This window comes from Chelonoidis abingdonii, chromosome 6, assembly GCF_003597395.2.
Source record: "Chelonoidis abingdonii isolate Lonesome George chromosome 6, CheloAbing_2.0, whole genome shotgun sequence".
In the NCBI taxonomy this organism is placed as follows: Eukaryota; Metazoa; Chordata; order Testudines; family Testudinidae; genus Chelonoidis; species Chelonoidis abingdonii.
In genome coordinates this window covers 81,643,356-81,669,675 of record NC_133774.1, presented here as the reverse complement: position 1 = coordinate 81,669,675, position 26,320 = coordinate 81,643,356, and the positions used below count along the sequence as shown (strand labels likewise).

Sequence of the window (26,320 nt, the reverse complement as noted above, 5' to 3'; positions counted from 1 at the left end):
AAGCAAACACGCCTCCTTGCACAAAAGGGGTTCCTTGAATCCCCCAGCTTGGTGCCTGTAGCATTGATTTCTTCATACACTAGATGGCAGTAACTAATTTATTCGCTCCCTCTTTCACTAGCCGGTCTGTAAAAAGGATATGCTATGTCCTATTACTGTAAGAATAAACTCTCTCATGTATCGATGGTTGGAGGAACAGCTCGTCTTGACAATCCTGCTGAATAACCTCCCCGGACCAAGAATGTGGGCAGACCCCTGAATTCACCAATCATGTCTCCCAGAGTTTGGGGGCGGGTCAGTGCTACGTATTGCCGACTGCTTCCAGTAGGTTTCGCTGCTTGTTACAGCTTGCGTTCGCTATGCAGCACTTAAGCTTTGCTCTCTCCAGACACATTTTACTGGGGAAGAGAATTTTAGCATCTTGTAAGAGGCCTGCTGCATTCATGTCTACTTTGCTGATCAATCAGCCCCAGTATGCGTGGTTGAAAGACCTGGGACTGAAAGAAGAAAATGAAGGCGTGTATAATGGGATCTGGGGAGGAAGAGGAGAGGTAGGTTTGTAGCTCAAGGAACCCTGAACCAGTGGCACTGATTAAGAGTGGCTGACTTTCTGGATTAGGACAGCCGAGTTGCCGCCAAAAGCTGGAGGCACCTGAAATCAATGTGCTGCCGAAAAAAGGAAGAAACTTGTTAACTATGTTGCAGTCGGATAGCTATAAAGTTATTATTTCTATGCAAAAAATTTCTCAGTGGGAGAGCAAAGTAGAAATGTTTGTCTGCTCCATCCCCCGTTATAGGCCCTCTGAAGTTAATAATCACTAGGGTTGAATAACGACAAGTTTGTATGTGGCAATCTCCTTAGGCTCTAGCTTTCCGTATGCATTGTTTGGATTGCCTCCTTTGTAAGGCGATGTTATCTTGTTACATCTAGTCTGGTCTCTCTCCCACCTGGAACATCTCCTTGGTTGGTGTGTTTTTTTTTCTAACACGCTTTGTGTTTAGTGTATATATATATATTTTTGTATGTGTTTGCATTATTACTTATATTCCTTTTTGCATTAAAAAAATCACTGTGCCTTAATACCGTAGGTATGATACCCTCTCCATCCAATACACACCAACATTTCCCCCTAGTTGTGCATATTCCTAACCTGACTGTAAAATATTCTCTCTTTAGATTGTGACAACATATTGCCCAGCTAATGCTGAACCAATAGCAAGTGTGCGACAGGTAAGTTTGTCTTTTATCTTTCTGGTGCCTACTTAGAGCAAGGGCTCAAAAAAGGCAGATGGTCGCTAAAGGCTAATTTGGAAAATAAAGTCCAACACCTTGGTGAGAAGGCCAGCCCTCCACCCCAGCTGCTAGGAAGGAGAGGGAGATGAAATTCTGATCAAGTTGCTGTCTCTGGGTCCTCTACCTGTATTAGTCTGGCAATCAGGTGGCTGGTAAATGTGAAGCTCTTGGGTGGCTGCAATGGTCTCTCCCTTCCTCCCCCCCTCCCCAACCTCCTGTCTGTCTTTTGGAGGGAAGGTAACAATTTTTCTATTTAGTCTCTCTCTAGTCTTGGAGGTGCTGCAGGAAAGAAGGAGATTCTGCTACTCTCCCTTCCCATAATCTTTTTTACAGAGTTAGGAGCTTCCCTTACATCACCCATTTTGTGACTAGCTCTAATGCCTGTTGCTTCTGTTCATAGCTTTCTCATCCAAGTATCTGAACCTGACATTTCTCTTCATGGTTTCACTGCATAGCAACAATGACATAGAACAAGAGTCTTCACAAGTTCACTGGTCAACCTGTGCATAATATCGTTTAGACAACTTCCGTGCTGTGGTGCTTAACTAAATTTTTACGCCCTATATTACAAAAGCAACATTCAAAAATGTATGTCTATATCGTGGGGGAAAGAAAAACAGGGTAGTCTTAACATAGGTTAGCTCTGGTTAAAATATCAGTGAAGACAGCAGCTCAGCTAACTCAGGTTCACAGCTCGAGTTCAACCCAGGTTTCCCTTAGGCTTTAACTCTTGTTAACCCAAGTTAAAAAGCAGAGTTGCTTTGTTTCCGCTACTGTTTTAACCTGGGTTAGCTAACATGGGTTAGCTAACCCTAGTTAAGACGACCCTCCCCGGTCTTTTTTTTCTTTCAGTGTTGACATACCATTAAGCTTAAATGCTGCCCTTCTGGTCCCATAGGTGAGGTGAGCAGAAACCAGTAGATCCAGGTGGAAGACATGTAGCATGGGGGACAGAGGGCTTGTTAGCCGTTTCTCTTTATTCCCCACCCTCCAAAGGTTTCAGGCTTCATAGATCCGGTGATGATGGGCTGGGTACAAAGGAATGAAGCTAGGAAGGTAGATATTCTGCAATACTTTTAATACAAAATAAAAATAGTAATAATAAATAATGGGATTTACGATAATAAAGCAAAATGTCACTAAATGGGCTATGTGTATTCCCATGATTTTTTCCCAAGGGGAATGCAGCTGAAGGAAAACTTTATTTAAACTATAAACTTCGGCTAGGATAGTAGATATGTTCCCCAGACATCTTTGTTCATGATTATAATTTTCCAATTTATTTTCATTTCTAGCAACTGTCTTGTCAGCACACTTAGAAATCAGCATGTCACACTATGAACACAATAGCTTAGAATATAACTTTCCTAAAGAATGATTCCTCCCAATTCGGCACCGTCCACAGAAAATCCATTCTGCTTGAGTCATGCTCTCTGCCTCTTCTGCATTTCAGCTTCAAGCAACCAGTAGCAAAGTGACTTTTGTGTGTTGTGTTTCCCCCCTACCCCACCCTTAAATCCTTGTTCATTTAGGCCAGCTTGGAGGACTATGAAGAAACAATAAAGAAAGCTAAAGAGGCATGGAAAATATGGGCAGATGTAAGTTGACAAATGGATTATTCATATTTTTGAAAGTGTCTTTACAGCAGATAAGGACACCTGAAACCACTAAATTACCCTTTTCTGTTAGAGACTTAATCAAGACCACATGTCCTGTACCAAGGATGGGCAAATTTTTTGGCCTGAGGGCTGCATCGGGCTTAGGAAATTGTATGGAAGGCCGGTTAGGGGAGGGGGTCATGGCCTGTCCTCTACCCCCTATATGTCGTCCCCCCCCCGGACTCCTGCCCCATCCATCCCTGCCCGCTCCCTGTCCCCTGATGGCCCTTCACTGCCCCATCCAACCCCTCCTTTCATTCCTGATGCCTCCCCTCCCTCAGGACCCCTTCCTCATCCAACCAGCCCTTCTCCCTGTCCCCTGACTTCACCGAGAACCCTTGTTCCTGACTGCCCCCTGCCGGCCCATCCAACCCCCCTCTCATTCCTGAGACGGCTCCCCCCCCCCCGCCCCCCCAGGACCCCTGCCCCATCCAACCACCCCTTCTCCCTGTCCCCTGACTTCACCAGGAACCCCTGTCCCTGACTGCCCTCTATTGGCCCATCCAAGCCCCCCCTCTCATTCCTGACTGCCGCCAGGGGTCCTAAGGCCCCTTTCAACCCCCCCTGTCCTCTGGCCGACCTGATCCCTATCTGCCCCCTGACCACCCCCCCCCAAACCGCCCTGCCTTTTATCCAACCCCACTCCCTGCCCCCTTACCGTGCTGCCTGGAGCACCAGTGGCTGGCGGCGCTACAGCCGCACCACCCGGCTGGAGCCAGCCACGCTGTTGCCACTAAGCAATGCAGAGCACTGGGTCAGGCCGGGCTCTGCAGTTGCGCTGCCCCAGGAGCTCGCAGCCCTGCCGCCCAGAGCATTGCGCCAGTGGCGGAATGAGCTGAGGCTATGGAGGAGGGGGAATAGCTGGGAGGGGCCAGGGGTAGCCTCCTGGGCCAGGAGCTTAGGGGCCAGGCGGGACGGTCCCATGGGCCAGATGTGGGCCGCAGGCTGTAGTTTGCCCACCTCTGTCCTATACGATATCTTAAACCTAAATTGCACGGCAAGGACCTCATAATCATACAGCACCTTTTCCAAGCCCTCACTGCCCTCCAGGTCCAATGTGTTCATTTGATATAAAATGCAAACCATTTAAATGTGTCTCCAAACCTTCAGTGTGCCACAGACACTTGTATTGTAATACATTTTTGTACTATAGAAGCTGTTGTAGAGAGTGGAAGGAAGCTAGAAGTATTTAAAACTAAGGGTACATCCAGACTACCCGCTGGATCGGTGGGTAGCGATTGATCTATCACGTCTCGTGTAGACTCGATAGATCAATCCCCAAACGCGCTCCCGTCGACTCCGGAACTCCACCAGGGTGAACGGTGGAAGCGGAGTCAATGGGGGAGCTGCGGCCGTCGATCCCGCGCTGTGAGGACGGGAGGTAAGTCGAAATAAGATACATCGACTTCAGCTATGCTATTCCCATAGCTGAAGTTGCGTATCTTACATCGACCCCCTTTTGCCCCCTAGTCTAGACCAGGCCTAAGTAAGAAAAAGGTGTGTGTGTGTCTCTCAGAGATCTGTTTCTTGTTTGGTTGGTTTGTCCACTCCCGCCACCCTGAAGCTGCCCATGGAGGAGGTTTTATATCTAGCAGGGCAGTTGATCACTGTGGTAATGGGGAAGGCACTAATCTTCTTTCCCCTTGGGTAACTTTTTAATTTTGGGAAAAATGGATATTGCAATTTATTATTTTTCTCACCCCCAGAAACCTTTTAGTGAAAATAGGTGCTCTTATCTCAATAATAATACATCCAACAGTGATGGATAAATATATCAGGCCAAATTCTTGGCTAGTGTACATCAGCATATTTATGCTAGTTGAGAATTTGGCTCATCAGCTTTCTTTCTGCTGAAATTATCAGCAGTGAAATATAGTTAACAAGGTTAACATTTAAAATATTCATAGTAGGCTTCAGAATCGATAAGCAGCTGAGTATGAATTGTTTCCATTAATATCAACAGTACTATAGTTTCAGCCTGTCTGCAGACTCTGGTAGATATTACTGGAGTGATTACATAAAGCTCACTTCTTGAAGGTTGTTTTTGCAACCAAAAGGATTAGATGGCTTTTTTTTGGACAGTTTAGCTTAAGACATCTCTTAAAATAGGGGATTGGGTTGCCAACTGCTCTGCCATGTAAGTACATTTTACACTGGGTTCTAGCAAGATATTCACAATTCACTATATGAAATCAGGGCTGGCTGGACTACAAAGGAGGCAGTAAAAATGCATAGTGAGCATGGTATGTGAGGAATTTACTTTCTGACAGGTCCCTAAAGCTCATTTTGTTTGAAAATGGTCCACATGTATACTGGACTAGGATAAGGGGAACAGTAATTTGAAGTCTGCATTCAGTTAATGATGGTGTCTTAGCACAAAAACCCGCAAACCCTTATTCCCGTGAGCAGTTCTATCTGAGGCCCTGATTCAGCAAGAATTCAGCCTAACATTAAACATGAGTATCCCACTGTCATTGGTGGGAGGAGAGAGGACAAAGGTACAGTAACTGGCTGGTCTTCCCTTAATGTAAAATAGTGGCCTGGCTGCATGTGCCTGTAGCAGAAGGTGAAGTTTAGTCTCTGAATCAGTTTCTTTTTTTTTAAAAAAAAATATATATATATATATATATATATTTGTTTTTTTTTTTTTTTTTTGTCTAGGTTCCTGCACCTAAACGTGGAGAAATAGTGAGGCAGATTGGCGATGCCTTGAGAAAGAAAATCAAAGATCTGGGAAGCTTGGTAAGGGTCCAGAGAAAAGTGTACACATTTGAAAAAGTCAAAATTATGTTTGACTCTGGTTTTAATGTAACTCTGTGTAATTAAGTGAGAAATTGTTAGTCTTAATAACTTCTAAATACTTTTTGGTTTCCACTAATGATCTGTGGTAACAAATAAGATTTAGTTAACTTTTTTATTTTAAAAGAGGAAGTCTGCATTTTTGGTGCCCTTTTTTTAAAAATAATGCCACTTCACTTCACCTTAGAGTTTTAAAGTGATGACATCACAATTCTCAGGCTCAGAATTTAGGGTGACCAGACAGCAAGTGTAAAAAATCGGGACAGGGAGTAGGGGGTAATAGGTGCATATATAAGAAAAAGCTCCCAAAATCAGGAATGTCCCTATAAAATTGGGACATCCTATCAGAATTCGATCAATACTTTTCTTTTTCCTCCACTGCCCCTTCTTCCTTCCTTCCTTCCTTCCTTCCTTCCTCCTTGTACCAGTTCACAAAGCTGTATTTGTTGTAACTTGTGTCTTGTGTGGGAAGCACTGCTCCAGTTTTTTAAGAGATTTTGTTTACAGGAAGTGGACCACAAATATTTATGAATTAATAAACCTAGGATGAGCTTTTCAAAGGTATTCAGAATTAGTCTAACTCTGCTGGCTCCCATTGGAGCCAGTCATCAAATTCTCAGTGACTTAAATGGCGTCGGGAGCTAGCACTTGGAAAAAATCATACCTCTAATTCACAAATGGTCTTAAAACTAGACTAGGCTCCTGGTCACGCTGTCCTCTCCAGTTTTTCCCCTTCCCCTAAAAGCATTGTCCTCAACACACCTGTCAAAACAGCAAAAAATGTAAGTGATTCTGAAACTGTCCTCTTTCTAAACAAAGACCTTTACCGTGCTCAACTGTCACCATGCTGCTTTCCCACCTTTCTGTGAGACAGGGCATTGATACTAGAACGATCCTGAAAGAAGACTTCCTCTCATACAGAGCTTTTCAACATGGGTTCTTTCTGGTGATCTGAAAAATTGTGAGAACTAAGATGTGGAGAGCGAGGGATTTAGGAGGTGAGATGGTCTGTGAAAGGATCTCAGTAAGTGCTGGTGCAGGATATAAAAAGTTGGAGGATTGCTGCTGTTGGACCATTAGGCAGTTTCCATTAGGAAATTAGTGTGCTAGGTACCTCTGTGTTTATACAGAGTACTGTTTTTCTGCCTAGCGTGGACAGACAGAGGTCTGAAAAATGTGCTAGAGACAGCATGTGATGCAGCTCTAAATTGCTAAAGCATGAAGTTATTACATGGTTCTCAATCTGATAAGGGAAAAAAAATTATTAGAACCCTGCTTGAAATCTATGGTTGCTGTTATAAAGATGAGGATCATAATGGTATCTTTGGATCTATGACTCCTAATGTGGTAGGGATGCCCCTCCCTAGTAGTTTCAAACTCCCACTCCTTGCCTTGGGTGAACTTTTAGAATTTAATAATTGGAGATATACCTGTCTCCTAGAACTGGAAGGGACCTTGAAAGGTCATTGAGTCCAGCCCCCTGCCTTTGCTAGCAGGACCAAATACTGATTTTTGCACTAGATCCCTAAGTGGCCCCCTCAGGGATTGAACTTACATCCCTGGGTTTAGCAGGCTAATGCTCAAACCACTGAGCTATCTCTCCCTCCCCACCAAGGGAGAACCCTCCATCAACCTTTTGGGAGGCAGAACTTCACCCGGAAAACACTCCAGCACCTTTACAGATACAGATGAATGTTGGTGGATTAAAAAAAAAAAAGCTTGAGTGCCCCTCCAGCATCTGTCCCTTAGTCACAGAGGAGGGCACCTCCTTCCCCTTGTGTGGCTGATCTTGACAGCAGCGTGGTGCAGACTCATAGTGGCCGTAAAAACAAGTTGCTCTTTGAACCCAGAACTCAGACTCCTGGCCTGTTGTGTCTCTGAGCAGTAGCAGGTGCCCTGTTCTGCACCCTGCCCTGTCCCATTTGATACAGTTCCACATGGGAAATTATTCGTTACTTTGGAGAAGATGGGGGTTAATATGAGAATTGAAAGGTGAATAGCAGTGAATAGTCTTTTTATGTGCACATCACGTTGGCAGCTCATAGTCATCCTGCCATCAATCAACACATCTGTGTCTTCTCTGTTGCTTCCAGCTGGTAAATCCCCAGCTTATAGCAAAAATATATAAACTGGCCATCAACAAGGTTAAGCTTGAGATCAGACGAACATTTTGAACATCAGAGGAGTGAATTTCTGGAACAGCCTTCCAAAGGAAGCAGTGGGGGCAAAAAACCTAACTGACTTCAAGATTGAGCTTGATAAATCTATGGCAAGTAGCTGATCTGTGACTGCTACCACCCAGTATCTCCAGCAGCTGGTGATGGGACACTAGATGGAAAGGCTCTGAGTTACTACAGAGAATTCTTTCCCAGGTGTCTGGCTGGAGAATCTTGCGCCACGTTCAGGGTCGGGAAGAAATTTTCCTCCGAGTCAGATTGGAGAGACCCTGGGTTGGTTTTTTTTTTGCCTTCCTCTGCAGCATGAGGCATGGGTCACTTGCAGATTAAAACTAGTGTAAATGGAGTGGATTCTCCATAACCTGAAGTCTTTAAATCATGACTTGAAGACTTCAGCCAGAGGTTATGGGTCTGTTACAGGAGTGAAGTTCTATGGCCTGCAATGTGTAGTTAGTCAGACTAAATGATCATGATGGTCCCTTCTGGCCTTAAAGTATGTGAGTCTAAAAAATGATCCTGTGTGTTCTTAATGTGGTCAGGTCTCACTAGAGATGGGAAAGATCTTTGTTGAGAGTGCTGGCGAAGTTCAGGAATATATTGACGTCTGTGACTATGCTGTTGGCTTGTCCCGAATGATCGGTGGACCTGTCTTGCCTTCAGAAAGTAAGCACGTGTACTAAAATTTGTATTTATAAAGTTCCGGATATAATGGAGCTTGTTCTATATTACTGCCCTGTGGATTATATATTTATGCAAGTTACCAGTATACTGTATCTGCTGTTGTGACTTGTTTGATCTATGTGATGACCTGTTTTGGTGCTACAGAGTGCATCCATTCTTGTCTCAGTTAGAAAGTACATACATACAGTAACAAAGAATTTAGTTCCTCTCCATGAATAGAGTTGCTAAATCAAAGAATAGAATGAGTACAGCAAAATCTAGCTAGTTTGCACTAAGACATGGGAAACCTGTTGACAATTTTGCAGATTGATGAATCAGCAAGAAACGTGCTTGTACTTTTGTTTCCCTCATTATCCAACTGACATGATTATTCCTTACAACTAGTTTACCAGCATGCTGTAGAGTACAGCTGTAACACAGCATATATTGTATGAGTAATTAATTCTTACAAATAGACTTCACTAAAGCTATTTAAGTTTTGCTGAAAAATGAGATGATGCTTTTTGATGGAAATATCTGGCTTGTGGATTATTGAAATAAGTTTTTCAGCAGATCTTCTAGGTGGAATGTAAACACCCTTTCTATGTATTAAAATACTGCCGTGCACCAAGACAGCTCTAATACAATTTTGCTGAAACTGACCTCTCTTTTGTTCCCTAGCAGACTATCTGCATTGACTTTTTTTTGTGTCTGTTCTAACAGTTATTAGAAAAATAAGCTCTGCTGCATAAGAGAGAGTATGCTATGTTTTTGTTCTGATAACTATGCAACTATTGAATGAATTCTGATGCATTTACCAGCAAGTAACTTATGTTGTGTTAAAAAATGTCCTACAATTGCCAATACAAAGGTAATAAATTGAGTTCTGTCCACATTACTGCAAATAAGATAAACTATCCACCTACTTCTGATAAACAAAATAGATGGGTCTCAGAAATCAACAAACTTTGTCTGTGTCTCAGATCCTGAAGATCTGTTGCAGTCCGTGCCTTTTCTTTTCTCATTTATTGAGCAAAACTGTCATGCACGCACACACAATCAGATTGCTCTAATTTGTGTCTTTGTTTTCAGGACCTGGCCATGCCCTTATAGAACAGTGGAATCCTGTGGGATTGGTAGGAATTATCACTGCGTTTAACTTCCCCGTAGCAGTGTATGGTTGGAATAATGCAATTGCAATGATCTGTGGTAATGCTTGCCTCTGGTAAGATGCTCAAATACTTTAAACTATAAAATGCTGATAGTGGTAGTCTTTGCTCATCACAGCAGAGTTATGTTTGTAAGGCCACTCTCAGGCATTTAAGGAATACTGTATTTGAAATGTCAGGTATTTGCTATTCATCCCACACTTACAAACTTTTCACTTCTGATATCTCTAGGTTGGCTTCAAGTCCTGCTTAAAAGCTCTATTCTACCTTATATTACTGTAAGCTCTTTGAAGCAGGGGATGTCTTGGAATTCATGTCTATACTGCATCTAGCACAATGACTGTAACAGATAGCCCAGTTAGGTATTGAGCCCTCTAGGCTCCACGGTCATACGAATAATAGAGAATATGGTTGACATTTAAGAATTGGGTACATAGAGCTAGGCATTCGAATAAGTTGTTTTATTTCCAAAGGTTCTGGGTTCCTGTAGTTCAGCTTCACTTCACTAGAAGTTCTGGATCTGTAACACCTCTAAATATTGAGCCACTTCCACCTAAGTATCTAGCATTAGACACTCAAATCTGAAAATGTCTGGCTACGCTTACTGTGCCTTACCTCTAACTCTCTGATTCCTTGCATATTACAATAGTTGCATACGGTATTTTGTATTTTTGGGAATGAAAACGATATTGCATTTTTTTTTTCTTAAAGGAAAGGTGCTCCTACAACGTCCCTCATTAGCGTAGCTGTTACAAAGTAAGTTTTGGAATATATGCACATATAATTGCTTTTGCACTTTTGTCTCTGAGATCTTGTGGCTGGGATGAGAGTAGCTCTGTCTCCTTCCCCTGCCATACAGACAATAACAACATATATTGAATAAATTTGTTCCCCTGGTTGTCCCTTTTCTGAGTCCTCTGCTGGGCACTAGCAGATGTCTGGGGTCTTGCAGTTCAGCTTCTCAGTGGAGAAGAAATCAATGATGGAGAGTCTGCGTGATGTTCTAAGTGTAACATGTTTTGTTTTTGCACATCTCAATTCTGAGTGAGAGTGTGAAACTGCAGTCGATGCTTCCGTGTTCCAGGAACCTCAGCCCAACACCAACGCCTAGATTTCAGGAAGCAACTTCAGGCTCTGATTAGTGTTAGTTCTTGAGGCAAACTCTCCTGCTGCTTGTACAGTTCTCGCTCTCCTGAAGTTGCCTCAAAACAGAACCTGGCCAAATCCAAAACTAAAAAGCCAGCATGTCTTCCCAAGAATCAAAACTTGCTCACATGCAAAAAAAAAAAAAACCTCGGACAACTGTAATAGTGCCACTTGGTGACACCTGTGATGGCACTATCAATACATTGAGGAGATGGCTTGTATGTACTTTAACCTGTTTTAAGTAATGAAAGTACTACAATACTTATACTACTATTCATTCCTGAGAGTATGCCCCTGCCCCTCCCCCCCATGCTAGATGCTAATTCCGAGAATAATTCCATTGAATTTCCAAAGCAAATACTATGAATTATGCTATAACTGGGATTTTATATGTGCAGCTCTCTTCTCTTTGCCAGTTATATCCTGGAAGATGCACGATATTTTAAATATGAGGATTTTGTTATAAGCCTTACTATTACACTGGACAAAGATCTTTTCAGAAAGGAGAATATATTCTTATATAAACAGTGCACCTGGTATAGATGATAGACTCTTAATCTTTTATTTCTGTTTTTATTGTTTTTGTGACAAAGTGAAAATAGTAACTGCTGATTTTTTTTTGATTTTTTTTTTCTCACATGCATCTGACTGAGATCTCTCAAATCCCAGCCTCTCAAGAAATTTCTCTTTTTTTTTCTAGGATAGTAGCCAAAGTTTTGGAGGATAACAAAGTACCTGGTGCAGTCTGCTCCCTGATATGTGGTGGAGCAGATATCGGGTAGGCAAAACTTCTTTCATTTTATGGAGAAGGGAATGGCGGAAGGGTGGCTTATGGGGAATAGTCTCGTTTGAAAATAGCTTTGCTCTCTCTGAGCCTTGTACTACCACTTAGAAACCAATTGAATCTACCTTGTTTTATTTGCTTCTAACTTGGACATGCCTGTCTATCCATAGACTCTTTAGCACAGGAAACATCCTATCCTGATTATCTGGAAGGCATCCAGCACATTGCTGGCTCTACTGTAAATACGTAACTAATAATTCGATGGACCATTGCTGGAACAACCATGTTACTACAAACGTAACAAAATGTGAATCTAGCTTCCAGTTTGAGGGATTTGTCCCCATTTTTAATTCTTATTCTTAACCTCTCTCCCTACTTTGTAGCCACATCCAACAAACTCTCTGAACAGCCATAAAGAATACAGCCTGGGTATAGTCCCTGCTATATCCCAACTATCTTTATGGACATGCCAGTTGGGGATGTTCACTTCCATAGAGGTGCATGTGACCACAAAGTGCCTAAAGCCTTGGCAGCAGTACACCCCAAGTTGTAGTTGATAGCATGGGTCTGGTAGCATTAGGTTAGTTGCCATGCCAATGGTGCTGTATAAACAACAAACAAGTGCTTGAAACTTTTGTTCCTGTAGGCAGGGTTAGACTTCAGAGTTAGTGCAGATGGCACTGTACTAGATTCTGACACGGAAACATGGCACTTATTCTGGCACTTAAGCTTCTTTGAGTTGCATTCCAGTTAAGCACTGACTTGATTCTTTTTAAATCTGTTTTGTATTCCTGGCTTTCAAAGGCGTAAATGTAACCTTTTGTTATTATTAAAGCTAAGATTTTGTCATGCATGTTTTTAGTAAAAATCACAAACAGGTCATGGGCAATAAAGAAAAACTCAGAGAAGCCTGTGACCTATCTTGTGCATGACAGAATGGGGAGCTGCGGGGTCCCCACACTATCCTTGGGGGCTCTTCTGGAAGCTCTGGGGGCCCCTCCACCACCCATGACCTCCGTGACTTGAGTCCGCAGGGCCTGGGATCTGCAGGGTCCCCCCACTGCCCGTGATGGCTGGGAGCTCTGGGCCCCGCAGTTCCTAGCTACCATGGGTGGTGGGGAGACCCTTCAGTTCCCAGGCGCTGCGGGCTCAAGTCACAGAATCCATGACTTTTAGAGACCTCTGACAAAATCATAGCCCTAGTTATACTTAAGAAACACATTTCTCATGTCAACTTGCTCCAATTGTACACATTTTTGAGGATAGTCGTGTTCTCTTATGTAGCACAGCAATGGCAAGAGATGAGAGAGTGGGCCTGCTGTCTTTCACTGGCAGCACTAAGGTGGGCAAGCAGGTGGCACTTATGGTTCAAGAGAGATTTGGTAAGTATGTGGATTTTTGCTTTTTCCCCTTTAAGTTTTTCGTTTGTTTAGGAAGTGGGCTGAGGGAACTCTGACAATAGAACTTGTCTCAGATGCCTTTTAAAAAAAAAACAAAAACTTTTGTGTTACAAGTGCAGCAGCGAAGCAACATTTCTGCTAATTCTAGCCTAATCCAGGACTTTTTTTAGAGTCTCCTGAAATCTGGTCTCTGCTGTACTCAGTGGGCCTGCAAATTGTTTTTTAATGGCCTCTCTGAATCTACCTGATTTTTGTCTAGTGTGTGGTAATGCCACTGTGGTCAGCAGTGATTTCTGGGAGGGGTCAACAAAATGATGATGCTTGGGTAACTGCCTCTCCTGACCCAAGTGTAGCTGCCCCATCTCCCCCTGCCCTTTTTTTTTTTTTTTTTTTTTTTTTTTTTTTTTTTTAAAAGAAAGGGGGAGGGTGTGTTATCAGGACATCACAAATTGCCTCTGCTGCAGAAGTGTTGCCAAATCCTGGATCCATGCCCGGTTGTCAACATCTAGATATTTTTCAATGGACAATTCTCCATATAAACCAAAAGCCTTGGGCCACTACCCCTCGATCCCTTTGAGGATTTTGGGTTGCATTTTTCACTCTCTTCAGTCACTCCCTGATTTGAACTATAGAATTCACAGCAGCTTTCACTATGAAGGGCTCATCAAAGAATGGAAGGCCATACCTTCCTCCACATTTAGAGATTTAGGACACTTGCCAGGAAAATAAGCACAAGTGCTAATTTTTCTTGCTGATCCCCTCCTTTGATTTCATTATCATCTCTCTCATTGTCCATGTCTTTCACACGCTGCACTACTTCAGTGTGTTTTGTTTTTGTTTGTTTTAATTTAAAGCAAAAACTCTCACTGTAGGCTGGACTTTGTTACCCTTAATCCTTGAGTAGCACCATTGGTTTCAGTGGGAGCATTTGTGGAGTAAGGTATTAGTCACTGTACAGGGACAGTCTATGGTTGTTACTCACAGCTAGCTTCTTAACTCATATTATTATTTACTTATTTTAACAGGACGGAGTCTGTTAGAGCTTGGTGGAAACAACGCCATTGTTGGTAATACACAATATAATAATCTCTTTTCAGACAAGTTACTTCTAATGTTAATATTGTGTTCATAGTAGACTAATCTTTTTATCAGGGATTGTCATCTTCTGTGTATGGAAAATACCTAGCATATAGTGAATGTTATCACAGCTGAAGGCCCAGATTTAATAAGTTCTTTAGGCAACTGCCTGACTTGAAACACATGAAATACCCTGCTGAATCAGGATGAGATAATATGTGAATAATGATCCCTCCCCCTCCACACACACCTCGCTTCTCATGAGCAGTCCTCTACCTTCCAGCTCTCAAGGCTCTACATCCTAGTCACCATCTTCCAGTAAAGGACTAGATGGAAATCCCTTTTGAATGTCAGTGCCTCTCCTTAACTGGCCAGAGGGATCGCTGTGGAACAAACACCCTTAAAAAGCTGAACCGGCAGCCACTGCTCTTGGCATTGAGGACTGGGCATTATAAATTGCACCTAGGTGTTTCACATGGTCGTGCTGAACATAAACACTGGATCATAAGACTTCTATTTTATAGGGTTTCTCAAGCAAAAATTGTAAAGCTACTACTGCTGTTTTCTATTAACTGAAGACTGTAATATCTGCATTTATTTTTCCCAGTTGTTGCTTTTCCCAACTTTGGTTTATTTTTGGATTGCACTATGCTTGGGTGATAAGTCTAGAATGGTCATTTTTCCATCCTGGTTGTTGTGTACTAGAGCACTGCTGTTCTGGGGTTGCAGTATTGTGAGAGACAAACTAATTTAGGAAAATACAAGTGAAAGTCAAGAAACATTTGTCTATTTATTGGGCCTTGGGGGTGTGGTTTTATTTATTTTTCTGGTATATTCAAATGATGGGATATAAACTATATCACTTGATGACCTTGTTTAAGGATGGCTTTAGTTGGGGGGTAGCTGTGTGTTTTAGTGTTCTAGAATATATTTATACTTAAGTACCAGCCAATAGGCATATAATTCTGGGAAAACATTCTTAAGAAAAACACTTACTTCCCTCTTTGTTGTCCAGTAGTATAGTTCAGATTTAAGTATCTAAAAGCCTGATCTAGTGCCCATTGAAGTTGATGTGAGTCATTTCCATTGACTTCTAGGGAGTTGGATCAAGGTCTTAGGGAGCAGCTGGGGGCAGCTCGGGTAGCTATACACGGGCTACCTCTGCTTGAGCTAATGTGCTACATGATCAGTGTGGCCATGGCAGCATGGGCTGCAGCTCAGGGTAGGTACTCGAGTTTGTACCCAGCAGGTCAGGCAAGATTGTACCTGAGCAGCTAACCCGAGCTGCAGCTTGTGCCACTGCAGCCACACTGATATTAACATACTAGCTCACGCTCGCTCATGTAAGACTACCTGAGCTGGCAGTTGTACCTCCTTGCTGCTATGTAGATATAACCTTAATGGGGGCAGGAGAAATGCACGCTAGTTAACATTTGATGTCCTGGTACACTTTTCCCTCTCTCTTGCACACTTTTAGCCTTCTTAGGTTGTTGAATTTCCAACCTTGCTAATGGATATCAGATCTCTCTGAAACTTGTGTTAAGGTTTATTTCTATGTTGTGTGGCAGGAAGTAGCATAGATTATCTTCCTGTTGTTCTAAACATACTGCCTTTTGTTGTCATGGTCTTGTTTAGGTGACAGGGTAAAAAATGCCTGATCATTTTTGCCTTTTATTTAATAATCTTGTAAACCTAGTTCCTGCTGGCTAATCTGTCTGAAATCTTTTTGAACAGTCAAACCCCAGTATGACACCAGTTTCAGCTATCTTAATTTTTAAACTTCTTTTTCTGTTTCATGACTTTTTTTTTAATTTTCTTTTGCTGCCCTGGGTCTGCTGAATTAGTCACTTGTGCCCTTTGGCATTGATCCTCCATGCTATCTGACTGCCCTTTGGTCATGTTTTGCCACGCCATCTGGGTTCCACTCAAGCAGAATAGAGAGGGGAGGAATGCAGAAAACTGGTTGCAGTTTCTTGATTCACAATCAAGTTGTGTTGCTTGAGGAACTTTGTTCAAAGTGGCCTGGAGAACCAAACCTTTGTGCTTAATTCCAGATACATACAGGAAACTAGTCTTAAAGTGCCCTTAACCTACACTATTCATTCACTTCTTTCCTAGTGCTACCTGAAAGGCCTAATATAGTTTACTATGTTGACTAATTTGTGTCCACTGAATTTAGAAGGGCTTGGAACCAGAAGCCGATAACTTACACCTTGATGTTCAATTCCTCTTTAAGTGTTTGAAGATGCAGATCTTAACCTAGTCATCCCTTCTGCTCTATTTGCTGCTGTGGGGACAGCGGGCCAGAGATGCACAACTGCCAGAAGGCTGGTGAGTAAATATGTATTGTACAGTTGGGATAGTTAAATCATCCAGTATGAAGGAGAACAGGAGTATTCTTAAAACATACTTCTAATGCATCTAAAGCCAGTGGGACAGGAAAAATGACTATTAACCTGCAGATCATGATTTAAGTTCCAGAACTATTTCCTTACGTTTGTTTTTTAAAAATACCCAATCACGCTAAAACTGTAAAATATAAACTCTAACATTTCTCATCCTTTATACTCACTGAATTTCACTTTGCTTTCATTGCCAAGGCAGACATCTTCATTTATTTGAAATATATTGTAGTTTCTGCTAGCAAGTAGTGCAGCAAGTAGTACAGTGTTTGGATTATAGCATATAGGGATTTTTCTTTAGTTTTTAAACAAGTAATTTCCATCGTAGTCAAAATTATTTTGACTATCTCCGTTACTATTTTGTTGTAAAAGATTGTTTTAACAAAATTAAATATTAGAGTCTAATTTAACTGATGTCCCTTTTTAGATGAATAGTTCCTGCTCAAATTATGGTTTTGTTCAATAGAACTTCAACTAAAAATTAATGTGTTCAGCGCTCAAATATTTTGTCTAATTACTAGACTTCAGACTTCAAAGCCAAATTAAAAATAAAAACTAGTCTGTTTTGCATGAGCATTACAGATGTCAGTTGCTTAGCTACTATAAAAAGTGACATTTTGGTATGAGGAACTTCTTCTCAAACTCAGTAGAAGCTTTAGAAAGACATTTATAATCCATTGTAAACGAATGTTGTAAATTAATCATAAGCAAACAAAGCAAGAATAATATATCAATGTATTTTTTCACCATTTATTTTGACTTGTATTTAGTTTTAAATTGATAGCTTATGTACTGGATTTTTGTGTAAGCTCTTGAATCTTAGCATGAGACTTCACAACAGTAACTTGATATCAAGGTTCACTTGAGATGGGGAGCAGCACTTTTTTTTTTTTTTTTTTAAACTGACTGAAATGTGAAGATTAGCAAGGTTGTACTGTAAATTTTCAGTACTTTTGTAGTGAGAGGGGCTGCAATTTTCAGTCCAGTGAGCAGGGTAGGATGGGGTGAGAGAAAATATTCAGAGTTGCTAACTAGATTTTAAATCTGTTTATCTTCTCTTAGTATTACTGAGGTATGATTCAACAACCATTTTGTTGCTAACTCTCTCAATGTTATCATGAGTCTTATGATATTGGAGGGTTTTTTCCCAAAATCCCCAGGTTTATAGTATTGGTGTGTGTGTGTGTATGTTGTGTGTGTGTGTGTGTGTGTGTATATATATATATATATATATATATATATATATATATATATATAATATATTCTCAACTTTTCATTTGGAAACAACTTTTTAGACCTTGTTGAGAAAAGCTTTGAAAATGTGATCTGGGCGTCCCCTGAAGACCCAGAAGGCAAATTAAGACTCTCTTTAAAAAAAAAAAAAAAGAAAAAAGAGAGAGAATAGTTTTTAAGCCAGTCTCATGACTTTTGAGGCCTTATTTAGGCTTATTTTGAAAGCTTGAGGTTGATTATACAGCTCCTGTTCTTCAGGGATGCCCAAAGCTCAACACACGAAGTTTTGCAAATTTCAACAGCTGTGATATATTACTAACTGTTTCAAAAAACTCTTGTGACTCTCTTCAGTTCTTGCATGAAAGCATCCATGATGAGGTGGTGGAGAAACTTGCTAAGGCCTATGCACAGATTCGCATCGGCGACCCATTGGACTGTAAGTAGGGTTTTATTTTATTTGCTCCTGCTTATGGAGGGAAAAGACTATTACAAAATGATTGAGTTAGCTTCAGTTAGAATAGGAGCTGTGAAATAGGGAGGAGGAATCTAATTAATCCCAATTGTTTTGTTTATCTTGGACATATTAAATGGCTGTTTTCCCAGCTATGATGGTGATAGGTATGTTAGAAATGTATACAGTTGTCCTAAAATAATCTCTTTGATTTCTATGCCATATGTAATATGTTTTTACTTTTCAGCCACCACTCTGTATGGGCCTCTCCACACTAAACAAGCAGTGATGATGTTCCTTGATGCAGTGGAACAAGCCAAACAGCAAGGTGGCTCTGTGGTGTATGGCGGGAAGGTGACTGTTTTTACTATCTGGGCTGTTAGAATAGAGCATCAGAAAAATGATCACAGGTTGGTGGGTCATGGAGAGCCCAGATCATATTCTGACTGGTTGTATGAAGCTGTCAGGAGCTTCAAATATGTAAGTCTATCAAGTCTGACACATGGTGGGTGGGGATGGCTGCACCTGAAGTCTGAGGCAACATGTTTTAGATAATTGAGGTTAGTCTGAGAAAATGAAATTCTGAGTTCAGTGTCAGCTGTGGCCACTAACTCAGTGGTCTGGCCCTGGACAAGTCTCTTGCACTTTCCCCAATCTGTGGAAGGAGAATCCCGCTTTCCTTATTGCTGTGTTGTTTAATTGCAGTTCACATTTTCACACACAGAAAAGCAGCTCCCCTCTCCTCCAAACCTTGGCCTCCCATTCTCAATGAAACACTGGAGTTAGGGCTCTGAAGGACAGCCTGAGTCATGTAGGCATCACCGTGGAGCAGGATAATAAGCTCTTATCCAGGACTTCAATTTGGATTATTGCAATCTCCTCCCTGACACTCATATCTTTCCCAGGTTTCTGGCTGGTGGGTCTTGCCCAAATCTTCAGGGTCTAACTGATCACCATATTTGGGGTAGAGAAGGGATTTTTTCCTAGTTCAGATTGGCAGAAACCCTGGAGGTGGAGGGAATTTGCCTTCCTCTGCAGTGTGGGGCATGCCCCACACTGCAGATTTTAACTAGGGTAGATGGTGGATTCTCCGTAACTTGAAGTCTTTAAATTGTGATTTGAGGACTTCAGTAAATCAGCCAGAGGTTAGGGTCCCATTACAGAAGTGGGTGTGTGAGGTCCTGTGCAGGAGATCTGACTAGATGATCGTGATCATCCTTTTTGGCCTTAAAGTCTTTGAGTCTTTGTCTCCATCTTCAGTGCATTCAGAACATAGCCACTCAAGTGACCTTCCGTGCTTGCCATTCACAACACAGATGGGAAGAGGGAAGTTTACTGTCTGTAGGGTCACTTTGCAATTTGATTTTGTGTGTATAATTGTATATGTAATGCTGCATTTTGCTCTTCTATTCTGGATGTGCTACAAAGTAGAACTTGGTACAGTGTGTTCAGTTTAGCTACTCATGGAAGGTTTCTGTTTCTCATTGCAAGATATAGTTACTGCATCCAGACTACTGAATGGAATGCACTACTTGTACCTAGTTCCTAAGCCAAACACTGATCTATTTTTTTTTTTTTTTTTCCTGAAGTAATAACTTGGCTATCACTTTTTTTGTGTGTTTTGAAGGTTCTAAATCGCCCTGGTAACTATGTTGAACCAACAATTGTGACTGGCCTTCCCCATAATGCATCCATTGTGCACACTGAGACATTTGCCCCCATTCTTTATGTGCTGAAATTCAAGGTAAAAAAAAAAACCAGAAGGAGGAGTGAAATGAGCTTTGATCCAGTGTTATTCAAACGTGCATATGCCCTGTATGTTAAATTGAAGCATGCAAGGGGGAATGAAAGAAGTATTCCCAAGTGTGTGTCATGTTCATGAAACTGTCCTAATTAGGTGTATTATTGGCCAGTTATTATGGTTCTTAACTGTAGGGGTATCTGGCATAACTGCATAGCTCAGGACTTGTTTATGTTTATATATCTTTTTTAAAAAGCGCCCAGACTTAAAGATGATAGTCTCTACAGGACTGTAGATGATTTTTGCATAGATTGGGGGTGGGTGGGTGGGGGGAGCTCTTTGTCATTGCCTTTCTGTACAACCAGTGTGTGCAGGCATGCTAATATGTGACTAGGTGTACAGCTATTTGCCATGTGATTAACATGATGCAACATGGCACTAGTTTAAGTTAGCATTCTGTTTTTCATGGTACCTTTTTTGTGGTGGTCACTGCTTATCTTCAGTAGTCCTGGCATAACTACTTATGTAATTCCTTCCAGACAGAAGAAGAGGGCTTTGCTTGGAATAATGAAGTAAAACAAGGTCTCTCTAGCAGCATCTTCACCAGGGATTTGGGCAGGATTTTCCGCTGGCTTGGGTATAACTCTTATATTTTTCTTCTTTCTAAAACACAGGATTGTCTAATTTGCAAATACTTAGTCAAACATTACTTCTTCAACATTAAAGCCTCTTATAGAGACGACACTTGGCTCTTTTCCTTACCATGTAACTACAGAAGTTCACATTGTTTGTCTGCCTTGTCTTTGTTCTTAGGCCCAAGGGATCAGACTGTGGTGTTGTAAATGTCAACATTCCAACCAGTGGGGCTGAAATTGGAGGTGCTTTTGGTATGTTAATTACATTTCCTACCTTGATGTTTTGGAACAAATTGATAAATTTAACAGCAATACGTCACCAGGCCCAGATGGTATTTACCCACGGGTTCTGAAGGAGCTGAAATATGAAATTGCAGAACTACTGACTCTGGTCTGTAAACTATCACGTAAATCAGCCTCCGTACCAGATGACTGGAGGACAGCTAATATACTACACTGATTTTTTGAAAAAGGCTCCAGAGGCAATTCTGGCAATTACAGGCCAGTAAGCCTGAGTTCAGTATCAGGGATAATTGGTTGAAACTATAGTAAATAAAAGAATTATCAGACACCTAGATGAACACGATTTGTTGGGGAAGAGTCAATATGGCTTTTGTAAAGAGAAATCATGCCTCACCAATCTATAAGAATTCTCTGAGGGAGTCAACAAGCGTGTGGACAAGGGTGATCCAGTTGGTATAGTGTACTTGGACTTTCAGAACACCTTTGATAAGGTCCCTCACCAAAGGCTCTTAAGCAAAGTAAGCTGTCATGGGATAAGAGGGAAGGTCCGCTCATGGATCAGTAAGTGGTTAAAATATAGGAAAAATAGTAGAAATAAATGGTCAATTCTCACAGGGAAGAGGATCCTCCAAGGACCAGTGCTGTTCAACGTAATCATAAATGATTTGAAAGAGGGGTGAACAATGAGGTTGCAAAGTTCACAGTCAATACAAAATTACTCAAAATGGCAGTCAGCTTTGGACTTTACTAATAGTTACAAAGGGATCTGTCAAAACTCGGTGACTGGGCAACAAAATGGCAGATAAAATTCACTGCTCACAAATGCAAAGTAAAGCACACTGGAAAATATACAATCTCAACTGTACGTACAAAATGATGAGATTTAAATTTGCTGTTACCACACAAGGAAGATCTTAATGTCATTGTGGATAGGTCTCTGAAAACAGCCACTCAATGTACAGCAGCTCTTAAAAAAGTTAACAATGTTAGGAACTATTAGGAAAGGGATTGATAATGAAAGAGAAAATATCATAATGCCAATCCGTGGTATGCTGACACCTTGAATACTGTGTGCTGTTCTGGTCGCTCCATCTCAAAAAAGATATTAGAATTGGAAAAGATACAATGAAGAGCAACAGAAATGATCAGAGTCATGGAACAGCTTCCATATGAGGAGAGATTAAAAAGACTGGGACTGCTCAACTTAGAAGAGAGAGGTTTGGGGGGGGAGGAATGTGATAGAGATCTATAAAATCATAAATAGTGTAGAGAAAGTGAATAAAGAAGTGTTGTTATTTGCTCCTTCTCATAACACAAGAACCAGAGGTCACCCAATGAAATTAAAAGGCAGCAGGTTTAGAACAAACATAAGGAAGTGCTGCTTCATCCAACACACAGTCAACCTGTGGAACTCATTGCCAGGGGATGTTGTGAAGGCCAAAAGTATAACTGAGTTCAAAAAAGAACTAGATAAGTTCATGGAGGATAGGTCCATTAGTGGCTATTACCCTAAATGATCAGGGACACAACTTCATGCTCTGTGTCCCTAAACCTCCAACTGCCAGAAGCTGGAACTGGACTATAAAGCATGGATCATTAGATAATTGCCCTGTTCTGTTCATTCCATCTGAAGCATCTGGCACCAGCCACTGTCAGAAGACAAGATTCTGGTCTAGATAGACCATTGGTCATGTTTGAGACCAATGCAGGTTCGAGTAAGTTTTTGATCAAGTGAGGAAAAATCAAAACATGACAGGTTGAAAGTTCAAAACCACGTGGCCGTTTATTGATGGGATAAGTTACAACTTGGGCTGGAGAGGAGCACTTTTACCTACTAGCAATACCATTGTTTCAAGATGTGTAAATATTCTTGTTCTAATCTATATACAACCAACAACAGGAAACCAAGTGATCTGTGATTAACTGCTCACCAGAAATTAGAGCAGATACACCAAACTGAATAAACTATATACATTAACCAAATATTGTAAAGTACAACAATTAACCAAAATAGCAATCAATACAACAATTTAACTTTCATATACTATATACGTAACTTAGTATCAAGTAAAAGAGGGGAAAAGGGAAGAAGCTAAGCAGACAGAGTATTTACAGCAATTAGAATACAAATACCACACTCCAGGCGCAGCTGACCAGCAGTACAGACACCAAGGGCATGGCGAATTGGCGGGACACAACACAACACAAGCCGGCAGGATACACAGGAGACCCTTCTAGCTGGAAGGAGGATCCAAGTCTTTCAGCTAACATGCGGATACTCCTGCGGATCCTGGCGTGAGACCTGGTTTTATTCGAAAGCTCTCTTACTCGTGTCAGCATCTGATTTGTCCCTAGCTCCTTCACCAACCAGGTTCCGAGCTAGTGCCCTCTATGTCAATGGGAGGTGCACCTGGCACACAGCCCTATGCTTCTGCACACAGCGCCAACTTGGCCTTTTGACTGACAGAAGGTTCAAGAACAGGCACACAGCACGCTGGTATTTTTGCACAAGGCACTAGCCTGACCCCTAGGTGACCAGGCAGAAAGAGCAGGAGAATGCACACGGCACTATAATGTTGCACACCGCACTACGGTGTTGCAGACGGTACCAGTGTGACCTTTTGACCGACAATTGGCCATACAGACGCCATGTTTGAGCGTAGGCTTTAGGGCTTTGACAGGTCTGAACCAATGTGGCTGTTCTTATAATGCTTTTAGATGATCAAGGCCTACAGCAATGGGGCCTATGGTATAAACCTGAGGTTCCATTTTTTAAATTTTATTTATTTATTTTTTTTTAAAACATGGTTTTTGTTTTCTCCCTTATGAATACTATTTTCTTCTTGCATAGATTCTGGTAAAGACTAGTCACAGCATTGCCACTTTAAGAATAGCTTATTTCAGGTCTCCTGACCACTTGATTTTTAAGGCCAAAATCTGCCCAATTTCCTCACTATAAATCTACAGAAATCAATGTTATTACTCTGCATTTATGCTAGTGTAGCAGAAACTAGAATTTGGCCAGTGGCAAATTTTCTGTTCCATTTAGAAAAATATTTATTTAATAAAAGGATAGCATATGGAACACTTATTGCTGTGAAGGAAAGGTAACCCAAAATACCTTGATGGTGGGTATGTTAGAAAAGATCTCATAGCTTAGGGTAACAACCTCTCCCTGGGCCGAAAGCACAAACTATAAAACCAAGATTCCAATTGCTGCATGCATAAGGAAAATGGTTTTAGAGAACCGCTATGCATTTTGTTATTAAAACTTGATTCCAAATCGTGCCAGCTACTGAACTTCTTCCTAAGGGGATCTGTAAAACATATATTCACCTTTGGCACTTCTCTCTCCTAAACCTCCCCATCCTGTAACAAAACAAAACAAAACTGCCATAGCATTGCTCTCACACTACATAGTTATTTTCTCCAGTGAAAACCAACCATTCGCATAATGCAGTTGTCGTCAACAGGAAGGCAGTGAGACAAAGTGGGTGAAGGCCAGCATTTTCAGCCTGAGTATGTGGAGATGGGTCTCTGTTTTTCTTGTGAAGTGAGGGAGGGAGAAGAGCTTTTCTACTCTGCGAGTTTTAATTGAACTTATTAAAAAAAAAAAAAGCCCTCTAATCTTCCCCCCAGTACAAATATAACTTTGGTTGAAGTGTGGAAGCATAAAATAACCACAAAGGAGCTTGTACCCTCAGCAGTGTAAATTATTATTATTATTTTTTTTTGATAAGGTGGTGAAAAGCACACTGGTGGTGGAAGAGAATCTGGCAGTGATTCGTGGAAACTGTACATGAGAAGGTCCACTTGGTAAGAGCTAGGCTTATATAATTTATATACAAATCAATGTAAAAATGCACAGGTAAACTTGCTAAAGTTGATTGTTTGCAATGGAAGATTTACAAGCTAACTTCCCATGGCAGCAGGAATAGTCCCTTAGCAGTTGTGTGGACACTACTGGAACTTCCTAGCTAGTAGCAGTCTCAGAGATTGGTCAGTGGTCTGTTGGCTAGACTGCCCAAAGAGTTACAGAGACCAACAGATTTTTGTAACAAATAGTTCATTATTACAGAGCAAGAGATAACCAATTACAGGTATAATCTGCCCTTTTTTTAAGTACAAGGAGATATATTCATCCAAGAAGGAAGTAGAGTATTAAAAACATCCAATACAAGGCCAAAAATCTAGATACCCATCCTTTTTGGAAAAGAGGGGAAAGTCCTGACATCTATAAAAATAATTATATTTTTAAATATATTCGTTTCAATCTTCCTGATCTTGAACTTGATTGAGTAAAATATAATTGCTCTGATTTGTAAGGAAATCTGTGAGGTTGCCTCTACAGAGAGTAAGGCCACTACTGACAGTGGCAAGTATTTAGGTAAATACTTAATTTCTATGAATGTCCATTTTTACTGGGTGACTATTGATACACAGCAGCAGACACCTGTGCTGAACCATATGTATGGCAATAACTAACGTCCTTGCTTCTGTATGCAGAGGGCCACATAGTTAGGGTGACCAGATGTCCCATTTTTAAAGGGACAGTCCCATTTTTAGGGACTTTCTTATATAGGCGCCTACTACCCCTCACCCCCGTCCCGTTTTTCACAGTTGCTATGTGGTTACCCTGCACGTAGTATAGACTAGGAAGTAGAAGTAATTTGAAAGACATCAGTCTGTTTCAAAACTCTTGATTGGAGATAAATGGAGGATTATATCTTCTCTTCAGTCTGGTGAAGAGGAGGTAGTTAGGAAGGGGATGCAATCCTCCTGTGCTGCCCAATTTTTACACTATAGAGATTGGTAAAAACGACTTTTCGCCATGCTTTTTAATTTAGAACAAACTGGCGAAGGCGTTAAGGAAGGCTTGTATACATGAAACAGTTCTTGTAATTGATTTCAATGATCAAGTCTATTTCCTAAATTCTTCTTGTTTCTCTTTCAGTACAATCAACTACACCAAGGATTTGCCTTTGGCTCAAGGAATCAAGTTTCAATAACAACCGTGTGAGGAGGTATCCTGAAAACTCCTGACATTTCAGAGCCATGCAATTTCTAACCTTTGACTGAGATAATTCTCTGAAACTATACTGCACCAAAATAAACACAGCAGCTACAGTACTTCTATGTCAGGAAGCCAATTGTTATATTTTGCATCAAATTCTTATTTCAGTTCTGAAAAGTAAATTTTGGGGGAGGCGTTTTGCATTGCATTAAAGTGGCCTGCAGAATTTTACAATGCCTTTTCTATGTGCGGCAGCATCAGCAGAATTTCTGTGCCCTTGTCCAAACACTGACCTTGCTGTTGTTGTGGTTGTTAGACCCACGCTTCAGAAATGCATGTTCAGTGTTTTACCAATAACTTGTCCCATATCAGGGACTGTAATACAGGAGCTGCTGATCACCTCTTAAATGGTATAAATAAAAGCACATTTCAGAGAC

The 26,320-nt window shown here is 41.2% G+C and overlaps 1 protein-coding gene across 2 annotated transcripts; it reads left to right on the top strand.

Moving 5' to 3' along the window:
* The first annotated feature begins 177 nt into the window (after positions 1–177).
* ALDH7A1 (aldehyde dehydrogenase 7 family member A1) lies at positions 178–26,320 on the top strand. Of its 2 annotated transcripts, none has more exons than XM_032798552.2 (18): positions 178–324; positions 1,178–1,231; positions 2,827–2,892; positions 5,614–5,694; positions 8,468–8,591; positions 9,681–9,813; positions 10,469–10,513; positions 11,604–11,681; positions 12,972–13,069; positions 14,113–14,154; positions 16,401–16,495; positions 18,151–18,235; positions 18,498–18,604; positions 19,878–19,994; positions 20,531–20,628; positions 20,805–20,878; positions 24,610–24,685; positions 25,824–26,320. In XM_032798552.2, the coding sequence occupies exons 1-18, from the start codon at positions 271–273 to the stop codon at positions 25,876–25,878; spliced, it is 1,482 nt and encodes a 493-aa protein (XP_032654443.1). In that variant the 5' UTR covers positions 178–270; the 3' UTR covers positions 25,879–26,320. The 2 variants fall into 2 exon arrangements, with proteins under 2 accessions (XP_032654443.1, XP_032654442.1); XM_032798551.2 differs by having other exon boundaries at positions 286–551.